Source organism: Lepus europaeus, chromosome 6 (genome assembly GCF_033115175.1).
Source record: "Lepus europaeus isolate LE1 chromosome 6, mLepTim1.pri, whole genome shotgun sequence".
In the NCBI taxonomy this organism is placed as follows: Eukaryota; Metazoa; Chordata; class Mammalia; order Lagomorpha; family Leporidae; genus Lepus; species Lepus europaeus.
The window spans coordinates 56,907,873-56,920,403 of record NC_084832.1 but is presented as its reverse complement, the minus strand read 5'-3'; the positions used below and the strand labels follow the sequence as shown (position 1 = coordinate 56,920,403).

The 12,531-nt window shown below is 48.3% G+C and overlaps 1 protein-coding gene across 5 annotated transcripts in view; it reads left to right on the top strand.

The window, feature by feature from the left end:
• Nucleotides 1-12,531, top strand: part of ENOX1 (ecto-NOX disulfide-thiol exchanger 1) — a 599,613-nt gene that overhangs the window by 460,731 nt on the left and 126,351 nt on the right. For all 5 annotated transcript variants that reach the window (XM_062194137.1, XM_062194133.1, XM_062194135.1 and 2 more), the window contains 2 exons: nt 656-889; nt 11,535-11,747. In XM_062194137.1, the coding sequence (XP_062050121.1) occupies nt 656-889; nt 11,535-11,747 (447 nt within the window). The remainder of the gene's footprint in view (nt 1-655; nt 890-11,534; nt 11,748-12,531) is intronic.

The following is a 12,531-nucleotide window of genomic DNA, read 5'->3' as shown; positions in this document are numbered from 1 at the left end:
CCAGAGGATAAGTGGAAATAAACGAGCATTGCAAAATTGCCCTGGTAATTGTGGCTTTCACGGCTGTGGAGAGAGAGAGAGCGAGAGAGAGAGAGAGAGAGAATTGAGCGGCAGGCATTTTCTGGGAGATCGGAGCAGTAGCCTGCGAGCGAGCTGTTCTGGAATTTGCATTGTAGAGCTTTTTAAACACCATAGATGATCTTTACTTAACTCATACGTCTTTCTAAATGGAATATAAGAGTGGTTAGGCACTTGAGTCACAGTGAATGGAAAGTAAAAACCAAAGCCATCAAGAAGGTGGAGAGGGAAAAAAAGGGGTAGGGGTTGGGGAGACACAAATGTGCTCTGAGCTTCCTAGAAGGCAGAGGGAAGAAGGAGTGAGGTAAGTCTCCTAGTTCTTGAGATCATCCTCTGTGGGTGACAGTGGTGTGGGGCATGGTGAGCACCCCTCTGAATTCCCCGAGGGTGGCTCACCCTCCCACGGCAAACAGGCATAACTTCACGTCTTGGAATCGCCCGGAAGAAAGATAAACTGCTTTCCACCTGTGGCGAACATGGCCTCCATCAGGGAGACCAGGGAGCACCATTAAGGGCTGGGCCAGAAAGGGCGGCCCGTATGCCGCTGTGCTGTGACCAGACTTGCCGTCGGTTGCAGGTTACCGGATGCGGTTAGGTTCTAGCACGGACAAGAAGGACTCGGGCCGCCTGCACGTGGACTTCGCGCAGGCCAGGGACGACTTCTACGAGTGGGAGTGCAAGCAGCGGATGCGCGCGCGCGAGGAGCGCCACCGGCGCAAGCTAGAGGAGGACCGCCTGCGGCCGCCCTCGCCCCCAGCCATCATGCACTACTCGGAGCACGAGGCCGCGCTGCTGGCCGAGAAGCTGAAAGGTAGGACGCCCCTGCCTGGCCTTCCCCGCCCCTGGTGAGCCAGCATCTGCCGCAGAGAAAAGTGCTGGGCTCCCCTGGCGCCTGTCTCTCCTCCCTACACTCACCAACTTCACATCAGTGTGGGCCAGGTAGAGGCGGCAGGCACCTGGGCCACAGCACCCTGGTTGGGACAGAGCCCTGCAGGTCTCCAGCGCTTGCCACCTGTGCGCCTCGTGGATGCATGTGCACTGTCACTCAGCCCAACTCCCTGAATGCCAGGCAGAGGGGTGGACAGCGCTAAGCCCAAAGGCAGGCAGGCTGCTGTCTACTGAGCCACTGCTGGATACGGCCACCAGGGGACCCAGAGGTTCCTAGTGCTCTTGGACCCTGGGTCCATCAGACTGGAGCCTTCCTGGTGTGCATCATATATGAGCTCCGGTCCATGGAGGGTGGCAGAGAGATGCAGACTTGAGTCCCAGTCTTCAGAGATGCAGTTGCAGCGACAGTGGTAACACCTGCAATGTGGCTAATTGGAGAAGGAGCTGGTGTTTCGTTCCCTCTGATGTTGGCACTCTGGGAGATGATGACAGGTGGAGGCTAAAACGCCTGCCCCAGGGGTGATGACTGGGAAAGGCTGGGTTTGGAGGTTAGGATGGTCTGTGCGTGTGTATGTGTGTGTGTATATGAGTGTGTGTATGTGTGTGTGAATTGCGTTCTGTAATAGACAAAATTGTGTGGACTGTTGAGCAACATCTGGGTATCTCATAAGCAAATGATGCCCAGACCCTCCTTGGATCACGGTGTGCTGTCTGGATTTACTGAGAGGACACAGGTCACACTGGCTAGGCACACAGAGGCGTCTGTAAGTAATCAGTTGACAATGATATGAAGCGCATGGCAAGATTGCCAGCCGGGGTATGTGCAACCTGCTTAAGGAACGTGGGGCAATGTTTATGGAGGTGCCTTCCCAGAGGAGGCAGAATCTGAACTTTGCAGGATAATTTTTTTTCTGGAGGAAAAGGGGCATAAAGGCATTCTAGTTAGAGGCTGGACCCTAAGGAGGAGAGACACTCAGAGAGGCGTGGGGCACAGGAGCTGCGTGTATAGAACACGGTGATGCTGGGAAAGCCACTGGGGCCCGATGCTGGTGCCCTGGAGGCCACTGCTGGATGTGGGTTTTGTTCGTGAGCCACGGGGAAGGCACGCCAGATTGCTGATGAGAACAGGCCATGATGAGCCTTCCAGTGCTTGCTTGCATGGCAGGTGTATTGCTGGCGGCATGTTAGGTGGATTCGAGGTTTTCACTAAAACCAACAGATACAGAGCATCCAAACACCTAGGTTAGGAAGGTAGGAAGCTGACATTCTGTGCTTAAAAGGCAGCCTGTGTACTCTCGCCTCATCCCCTGCCAAGTCTGGGCCACCACCCCTGTTCACCTGCGGTTGCCCCTGAAATACCCCTGTTGTAACCTTGTGGTGTTTCTTGCTGATGGTCTTGCCCTGAGAAGGCAAGGTTCCTGCAGGCGGATATACCGTCCGTGACTGTCCCTTTAATAAAAGGTATATACAGTGCAAATACAAAGTCTCACTTTCTCATTCAGTCTGAAAACCATAAGGAGTGACTCAAATGAGAATGAGCAGCATTCTCAACTAGGACTCTTCACTGGAGCAGACAATTTCTTCTTTAATATCCAGTGCATTGTGTGATACCACCTTACAATCTACATAGACTAAACTGCATTTAATTGTATGCACACCTAGCAGTGAGAGAAGCTAGCACTTCGGTTCCGTGACCTCATAAAGGAATTTCGGGAGAGTTTGGCATTGAAATTCTGTTATTTTTAAGAAACCAGCATAGAAGTGTCTATGCATGTATGAGGTGTGTGGCATTTGCCTCTCCTTTTTAGAAGAGAGCAGATTGGGATGTCAGTTTGGTAAAGTAATTTGCAAGCCTTGCCATTTCAAAAATATATATTTATATAGATGAGTATAATTTGCAGAATTCCGAAGCTGTACCTTTGCCAAGTACCGTGTGATCCCTTGAGGAGAGAACAGATTGGAAATTTTAATAGATGGCTGTTACAGTAGAATGAACTAGCCGAGGATACATCTTAGGCAAGAGTCAGGTAATATCAAGCTTGACAATTTCAACTCAAGCACAGAGTTTGGAATATAAACAGCATTTAATTGCTTAGGAAATTGGCTGCCTCGGAGAGGAAACCCGCGCCATGCTCCCTATCACGCGGCAAAGCCAGCCAGGAGGAGCCGCGGAAACGGCTTCCCTGAAGATGATTTCACTGATGTGGGGCTATAAAATGCAGTCAAGACCCACAGGAAGGAAACCTGGGTGAGAGAGGAAATGGAAATGCAATCTGAAAATACTTAATTGGATTTGATTTTGTTCCCTCCCCGGAGAAATCTCCCTGTCTTAGGTTTATCACACACACTTTCCCCGCTACCCTACATCTTACCTCTTGATTCTCACACTTTCTGTTTTGAAAAATCCTCTTTATTCCGTAAACTCTGTACAAGCCGAGCCTTGATCACAACCTCCAAGGTGCTCTATGTCCTGTCTGGTGTGAAAACCAGGCGCGCAGTAGGGGGCGCGGAAGATTGATTCCTTTCTCTCTCCTTCAGCTATCTGGACCTGAGAGCTGCTTGGGTTTCTGGCCAGTCTTGCTACTGGGCGAGCCTGGACCTAGATGAAGGTGATACGTGTTCAGTCATCCTCCCGGTCACTCTAGAGGCAGCCCTGGGGCCATTTCACCACATGCCTGGCACTGCTCTCAACCTTGAAAGGAAAGAAAGTAGTGGACAAGCCCTGTGGCACAGAGCTAGGGTTCTCGAGTGATGGAGCCACTAACAAATCAGTGTGCACTCGCTCCTCCCAGTAGTGCACTGTGATAATAACTGTACATATAATAACCCCACTACTGCAGGTGAGAAGCACAGGTGCCATCTTCCTGGGAGAGAGTCCACTGGGCAGGGCTGGGGTAAGAGGGTGCGATATCATGGGTACCAGGTCACCCCATTCACTGGCTTCTGGGCCTCCCAAACTGAGCAGGTCACCTAGCATCTATTATGTTAATACACACATTCTGAAAAGGAAAATTAGTGGGCCCTCTGCCGATTAAATAGATATTGTTCTGAGACAATTGAGCTTAATGAAGACGGACTGGGAAGTAACTGCTCTCGGCCCAAGGTGTATAGCGTGGCTTTGAGAAAGCGGGAAAGAGCTCAATAGCACCATAATTACACTTTATTGGAAACAGTGGCACCAGGCAGATGAGATAATGAATTTCAGTGTGTCTGACACAGGCCGTCCACCCCTGGAAAAAGACTGTGTCTGGACGGTGGGCGGGGGAGATTCATTAGCCTGCGAGGAAGGATTGTACCCTAATTCACGGGGGACGGCTGTGGGCAAGAGCATTGAAAAGTTTCCATGTACTTGTGTCCGTCTTTGAAAAGCTGCACGCAGGCTTTCACAAAAAGCTGCTCTCTGCACCAGGTGAGGCTCTGACAAAGCTTCCCATGCAGAGCCCTTGGGCTTCCCTAAGGTGACATCAGGAAGTCAGTCTTGGGGCAGGGGCCTTCCTGGATGCTGATTGAATGGTCCAATGTCAGCATGCTGGAGGGAGGACCAGGCAGAAGCGGGACCAGCATTGTACCGAGGTGGTTGTAAATATTTATGGTCCTGTGAAAGTGGAAATGAATAATGTGATGAGCCAAGTGGACGCTCCATCAGCTAAAAGCCAGGCTTCCTTCTCAGGGTGCAGGAAGTACAGAGGCCTGTTTGAGAATCACTTCCTTAGGCATTGCTAACCCCCAGAGAGGCAAGATAGGCCAGGCTATGCAGAATCATTTTTTGTTTGATCCCAAAGCAGGAATAATCAGTCCATTTTCATATTTCCTCCTTAGTTTTCTCAGTTTTATAGATACTAGATAGCTGGGGGTGTTATGGGTATGTGGTGGGGTATGAGAGCATTGGCTGTGTTGTGTAGCCCTTATGACTGTCTGTAATTTGGTTAATAGATGTGTGATTAATGGAGCAGCCAGAAAATAGAGCCATATGTAGGGAAATGTGAAATTTGGGAATGCCTCAACCGTCCTGGAATCCCCAGTCTGCTTACATTAGTAAGTGGTTATACACTATAAGCAATTCCCAGCTATCGTCCAAGCCAGCAGTCAGCATTCAGTGTTCAGATATTCAGTGTGGTGGTTAAGATGCCATTTGGGATGCCAGCATTCCATATTCTAGTGCCCGGGTTCAAGTCCTGGCTCCACTCCCAATGGCAGCTGTCTCCTGATGTGCATCTTGAGAGGCAGTAGTGCTGGCTCAAGCAGTTAAGTCCCTACCACCCACATGGGAGATCTGGATTGGGTTTCTGCCTCCTACCTTTAGCCTGGCCCAGCCTCAGCCATGGTGTGTGTGTGTGTGTGTGTATCCATCTCGCTGCCTTTCAAGTGAATAAAAATAAGCATTTTAAGAAACAGAACTCAGTGATAACTGTGCAGATACCTGATTCATTGCGTGCCAGTATAGAGGTTTCTTTGGAAGGGAGAGTTCTCTCTATTTCTGTGGAAACATGAAATCTCCCTTCTTGTTGTCCCTCTATAGACCCAGCTGCAAGCAAAGAAACCAGAGTCTATCTAAGCCTTATATTCAGTGTGCATGGCTGGCTTTTATCCCATCTACCATTCTGAAACCCAAGACTGCCTCTCCTTGTGGACACAAGGGAGAGGAAAAAACTCCTTTCCATCATATATATATATATATATATATATATATTTGATCGAAAGTCCCCAGTGCCTGTGATCTTGTGGCCCTGCCCAGAGTTCAGAGATGCCTGTGGCTGGGGGAGGAGCGTGCTGTCTGGTAGTTGTTAAAGAACAAAAGGACAGAGAAGTCATGGCTGTCTTACCAATATCAAATGAATGGGTACCAGGGATTTTGTTTAGCTCATTAACCAATGAGGGAACCAGGAAGAGATGAAAACTGGCTCAGAGTAGAATTTGCCTTTTGTCTAAACATGTAAATTTTGCACTGAACAAAAATCGATGTGCATTGCCACAGAGAGGGACTAGTGACGTTGCTGCCACTTTTCTACAGTAAGTGTTCTATTCCCACAGAGTTAAGAAATAGCCTAGTCAGAGACAATGGCAGGGTCACACCCCTGGAGAGTCCGCTTCCGGTCCATGCCTAGATTCCACGTGGAGGAACCCCAGTAATTTTTCTACCCATCTCCAACTCCTGGCACTTTGTGTTTTTCCTTGATAAGGGTGACAGTTATTCTTTTTCATTTTTTTAAGATTTATTTAATTGTTTAAAAGATTATTTATTTATTTGAGAGTTACAGACAGTGAGAGGGAGAGACAGAGAGAAAGGTCTTCCTTCCGTTGGTTCACTGCCTAAAATGGCCACCACGGTTGGAGCTGTGCCAGCACTGTGCCGATCCGAAGCCAGGAGCTAGGTGCTTCTTCCTGGTCTCCCACGTGAGTACAAGGGCCCAAGGACTCAGGCCATCTTCTTCTGCTTTCCCAGGCCATAGCAGAGAGCTGGATTGGAAGAGGAGCAGCCAAAACTCGAACCGGCGCCCATATGGGATGCCGGCGCCACAGGAAGAGGATTAACCTACTGCACCATGGCGCTGGCCCCTATTTATTTATTTGAAAGGCAGAGTTACAGACAGGCAGAGGCAGAGAGAGAGAGAGAGAGAGGTCTCCCATCCTCTGGTTCACTTCCAAGATGGCCATAATGGCTGGAGATGGGCCAATTGGAAGCCAGGAGCCAGGAGCTTCCTTCGGGTCTCCCACGCAGGTGCAGGGGCCCAAGGAGTTGGACCATCCTCTACTGCGTTCCCAGGCCATAGCAGAGAGCTGGATCGGAAGTGGAGCAGCTGGTACTCAAAACAGCGCCCATATGGGATGCCAGCACTGCAGGTGATGGCATTACCCGATACGCCACAGTGCCGGCCCCAACAGTTATTCTTTAACTGGGGGTGGAGTTCAGGTTATTGCCTCACAAAACCTTAGAAAACACTTCAAACCCTTCTGATACTCTGCACTATCTCAGTTGCTCCTTTCTCTTTTAGGTCTTCATTATCTGTTAACTGAGTCATTTCTCCCAGGGTTTCTCAGACCACGGTGTGCATGTAAGTCACCTGGAGTACAATGCAGATTCCGAGTCAGGAGGCCTCAGAGAGGCTGCGTCTGCGATTTTAACAAGCTCCCGAATGATGCTCGTGCGTGTGGTCTTTGAATAGCAAAGATTATCCTATTTGCAGCATTTCAATGCCAACTATAGGCCAGGTGCTCACGAAACACAGAAGAGAGAGCGGGAGTGGGAGGTTGACAAAGTCTCAAAAACCAGAAATGCAAGGAGACAGCAGACTAGAGGGGTAGCAATCATCACAGTACTGTTTGTTCACCACCGTGCTACGCAGTGCTTATTATTTTCCCGGAATTAAAAATGCTTTCGGAAATACTTTTGAATTATTTTGATAAACCAGTGGGTGCCTTAATACAGAAGCTCTGCTCCTATGGGATTATCTGACATCATTCTCAACTTAGATCACCAGTGGCAATGATTTCAGAGGCCTGAAGGATAAAAACCCAGCCAGCTTCATTGCCACGAGAGCACTTATCTCTGATAGACAATAGCCTACGTGAAAATACTCTTCGACATGAAATTAAAAAGTTTCCTATCAACTGTGAAGCTTCCCAACTTTTATCCATTAACTTCATAGCTTTCTGGTACCAGTCACTGCAAATCTCTTAGAAATAGAATGTGATAGAACACAAAGTACAAAAACTCGGGAGATTGACACAAGTTTTGGAAGTTTTGTCAGTCCCTCACAACCGAGCACAGTGTTTTAATAGCTGAGTGTGTGGGGAATGGTGAAAACAGAGCAGAGAGACAGCTGATTCCTGCCAGGGAGCATAAAGGCTCCTATAAAAAGGAGCACTTCAGCTGAATCTTGAGCGGAGGCTACAGCTAACCAGGGGCATGGGAGTGGGCGAGCCCCTAGGATGAGTGCATAGCAGGTGCCGGGAGGGCGTGGCCTTCGTATTTATCCCATAGGAGCGTGGCACCGGAGTGGGGTAGCACAGGAAGGAGAACATGTCAATGAAAATGCTCCAACCAGGGAGGGAGTGAGCAGACCCGTTAATCCAGGTGTGAGGTTGGGAGGGCCCTGATGAGAAAACCCTGGGCAGTGTCTACTGAGCAGCTGGCCCGTGTTCCCCACTCTTCCTGTAGCTCCTAAATGGCACTCATGTTTGGACTTATACCTAAGCGTGTTCACAGAAAGGATTTGGAATTTTTATAAGTGCTGCTTTAATGTGGTTTTTATGAGCAGTGTTAATTTCCTTCCACATGAGTAGCTTTAATAATGCTGCAATCTAAATCCTGTTTAAGTTAGTTTATATTGTTTTCTGCTTTCTCAGTGATCTTTCTACCAGATACAAAATTGAATTCATAGCTGAATATTGAAAATGACCTCTCCCACTATACTCCTATAGCCGTGCAGAGGCTTAGGCATAATTAATATAAATTAAAGTCACTTCTTCTTACATGGCAACAAATGTTGACTGGAGTTACCAAGCATGCCTTAATTAATGTTTTTTTTTTAAAATTTAATTTAAATGTCAGTACATCAATCACACATTGGGATGCCAGTTTCAGAAAGTTCAGAAATGAAGATGAAGTTGGGAGTCTGCAGAAGCACACACTTCCTCTCAGCTAATGCGGTTCTGCCTGCTACTAACTTGTGAGGAGTTAGGAAGTCTCCTGGTTACTTCTTAAACAGCACATTTTTCTCTTTTTCATTATTTTTTGAAATTTATATATTTATTTGAAAGAGTTACACAGAGAGAGGGAGAGACAGAGAAAGAGAAGACTTCCATCTACTGGTTCACTCCCCAGGTAGCCGCAAGCCAGGAGCCAGGAGCTTCTTCTGGGTCTCCCACGTTGGGGGGCAGAGGCCAAAGTACCTGGGTCATCTGCTGCTGTTTTTCCAGGTCATTAGCAGGGCACTGGATCAGAAATGGAGCCCATATGGGATGCCAGCATCACAGGCGGTGGCCTTACCTGCTATTCCACAGCGCCAGCCCCAGCCGCATATTTTTCAACTGCCTAATCCTGAGCAGGTAGATTCCTCCGTCTGAGCAATGTGAATTCACCGTCACCTGTTGCTCACGGCGCAGCTGATCCTCTAGGTCAGGCGGCGACTTTGGCATAAAACGTGGCTCCCTGACCACGTGTGCACTCTTAGCTTCCTTTTAAACAACTTCAGTGCCGTCTTCCTGGCAGTAAATTCACGTATTCACAAAACTGAGCATGTGCGGCAGGAAGAGGAGGGTCACAGTGACAGGGGAACACAGGAGGTCCATGCTCTGTCTTGGGTTTTTTTTAAACATTTTTATTTATTTCTTTGAAAGGCACAGAGAGCAAGATCTTTCATCTGTTGGTTCACTCCCCAAGTGAACAACAGCCAGAGCTGGGCCAGGCTAAAGCCAGGAACTTCTTCCAGGTCTCAAACGTGGGTGCAGGGACCAAGCACTTGGGCACATCTTCTACTGCTTTCCCAAGCACATTAGCAGGAAGCTGGATTGGAAGTGGAGCAGCCAGGGCCCATATGGGGTGCCAGCACTGTGGAGGTTTAATCGGCTACCCACAGCGCTAACCCCTGTTGTTATTTTCAGAGATAGAAGAAACGGTTTTCCTAGAGTGTGAGTTTGTTTCAGCTGTCCATCTCCTAACGTTCATTGGCAGGGAGAGGGGTGGAGAGGTAGAATGTATTCCACCTGCAGCAGTGGCTGCCGGCCCCTCAAGCTTGATGCTGAATTAGGGGCCACTCTGAGGGCCACACGTGCCGTTAAGTTGTGTGATGGACTTGTCTCTTAGAAGCCCACTTGGGTCTATGGAACCAGATCTGAAGCTGCTGCAGATCAAGTTCACGAATGTTCAGTTGAACTTGGGCTGAAATCCCAGCATTCACAAAATGGCCAGCATAAGCAGCCAGCTACAACCCCTGAGCAACCGCGTGTGGGCCTGTGGGCTGAGATGTTCAAGGAGGCTGTGGCCTGCAGGGTGTCCTGTGGGTGTTTCCAGGCCAGTTCTCTTCCCTGGTCAAAGTGGGAGGGTGGATGGGGCAGCATTGCTAAGAAGGGAGGCTTTGATGCCCATGCCAAGAAGGGGGCTGCCCCAGAGGAGAGCAGGCTTGAAATGCCATCGTGTGATGATGGCTCACGTGAATCTGTAATAGCTTCTGGAGTTAAGCCTGATCCGTGGCTACCTCCTGGGCAAGCCACAGTCACACTTAGTAAGTTGTGCCCTGCCGTGGTCTGGGAGGAGGTCTGTGGGAGACAGAAGATGTACTCAAGGTATTTATCTGTGCAGCACCCTGTGAAATTTACAAAGTGCTCTACAGATAGAGTGCAAAAGGCAATCCTGTGGTTGATGGAAAAAGTCTGGTGAATAAAATGAAATGCCCTCATCAGACATGGCTGGGCCTGTCAGCCAGAGTGTGTGGATACGTGTAGAAATGGGGACAGTGTGTGAGGATGGCTCTGTTACTCTCACAGTGGAGGACACAGCCTGGCACACACAGTGGGCGCTCGGTGTTTGTCAAGTGAATTAGAATCTGAACCTTCCTGAATAGTTTTGCTCCTGACTGTTAATGTTTGGAGTCTTACCTCCTTTACTGGGAGAAAAATGTAGCATACTGTTCCTAAGTCACATTTTGCAGGGGTAGAGAAATACCATGTTATGAACCCTCAACAGGAGAGGAATTGATGAGTGTTGTGCTAAGTGACGTACAACTGCCAATTATAATTAACTGCATCACCTTCAGCCTTGCTTTTTCTCCACCTCCAAGACACGTGACACAGGTTTCTTCTGGTATCCATTCCCCAAACAGGCAGTGTTTTAAGAAATAAACTTTATTACTTATTTGCAGGGGAGACCTCATTCTTCACTTACTTTGCCATCCTTCCCCATACACACCTCGAACCTGGTTCAAGTGGGCCTTCCCTTAGCCATCCAAGGCAAACACTGGCCACATTAGGGAAAATGCCCTGGTGTGGGGCGCAAAGAAAAAGTATGTTTTCCAGCCTAATTAAATATGTATATTAACCTCTAAATTGAAATCAGTGTTGAACTACAGTAGGACAAGAATTGACATATTCCTGCTTTGGGAACAATTTCCTGCATTATAACCAGTTTTTAAAGCAATTTAATCTGTCATCCAGACTAGTGTTTGACACTAACTCAACTGAGTCTACAAATCAGAAGGCTGGGGTCATTGCATAATATTTCTGGTAGAGGAATAGAGAGAGGAAACGGAGGTCACATAGGATAATAACAGAGAAATCAAGGTGTGGTGGAAGCTTGAGGTTGTACCATAAGGATCAAGAATCGCTACAGCAAATCTGACATCGAGCCCCTCAAGTCTGCAGGTTAGAGTGTGGGCAGTTGTATGGGGCCGTGGGGTGAGAGGAGAGAAGCTACAGGAGGATGAGATAGCTGGTCTCGGGGAAGGTGATTCATGGAGCTCTGCAGACATACCCCTTAGCTGGGCCCATGCTCCGTGTTTGCAGAGGAACCCAAACCAGGTGCGTTTTCTCACTTGGACATGATTTGGACTTGACCCTTTTTGCACTTCCAGATGATAGCAAGTTTTCCGAGGCTATCACTGTGCTGCTCTCTTGGATTGAACGAGGGGAAGTGAATCGGCGTTCGGCAAACCAGTTCTACTCCATGGTGCAGTCGGCCAACAGCCACGTCCGCCGGCTGATGAACGAGAAGGCCACCCACGAGCAAGAGATGGAGGAAGCCAAAGAGAACTTTAAAAATGCCTTAACCGGGATCCTCACTCAATGTAAGTAAAGTTTGGGGAGCCATGTCTTTTTTGTTGTGATTTTTGCCTTTTTGCTCGCTCTCTCTTTTTTTCTTTACTATTCATTTTACTTTTGGTTTTCATTTGGGGGTAAGTAGTTCAATAATCTCCCATTGTACTTCATATTGAATGGCAACCTCATAACCTATTTCATGTTCTGTGGCAACTTGGAGGAACACGGACCCCGCCCTGAGAGCTTACTTCTCAAGGTGAGCAAAGTTTCTGTAGCTTTTCCTTGGAGCTCCAGGCCTGGCCCTCCAGGTAGGGCAGCCAGCTGCACCTATGCCTGCAGGCTGGGCACACACACACACACACACACACACCTGTGTGTCCTCCCACTGCTGGTGGTACAAAGCAGGCTCTTGAACACGGTGTCCTGGGGTTCCGTTTAAGAAGAAGGGACCACCCAAAAAACTCTTCCCCAAGATCCTTTATTGCAGGTGAGCTTTGGCTTTCTGCTTGGGCAACCCAGGAGTTGAGAATGTCTTTCCTTTTTTTTTTGTCCTTTCTTCATTGAGAAAGAAAATGGCCCTAAGTACTTAATACCGGTGATTTTTCATGTCCAGATTCCAAATTGATGGAGGATGTAAAATAGGGCCTACTCCTAGAATAATAGGGTAATTATCCAGGGCTCTATTCCAAAAAAAAAAAAAAAAGGAGGGGACTGGCATCTGTGTTTTTTATGGGCACTCTGTGTCTGCAGTTAATGTCACAGCTGCCGATGTTGCCTTCGTGGGGAAAGCCATTGACTGATGCTGTAACAATG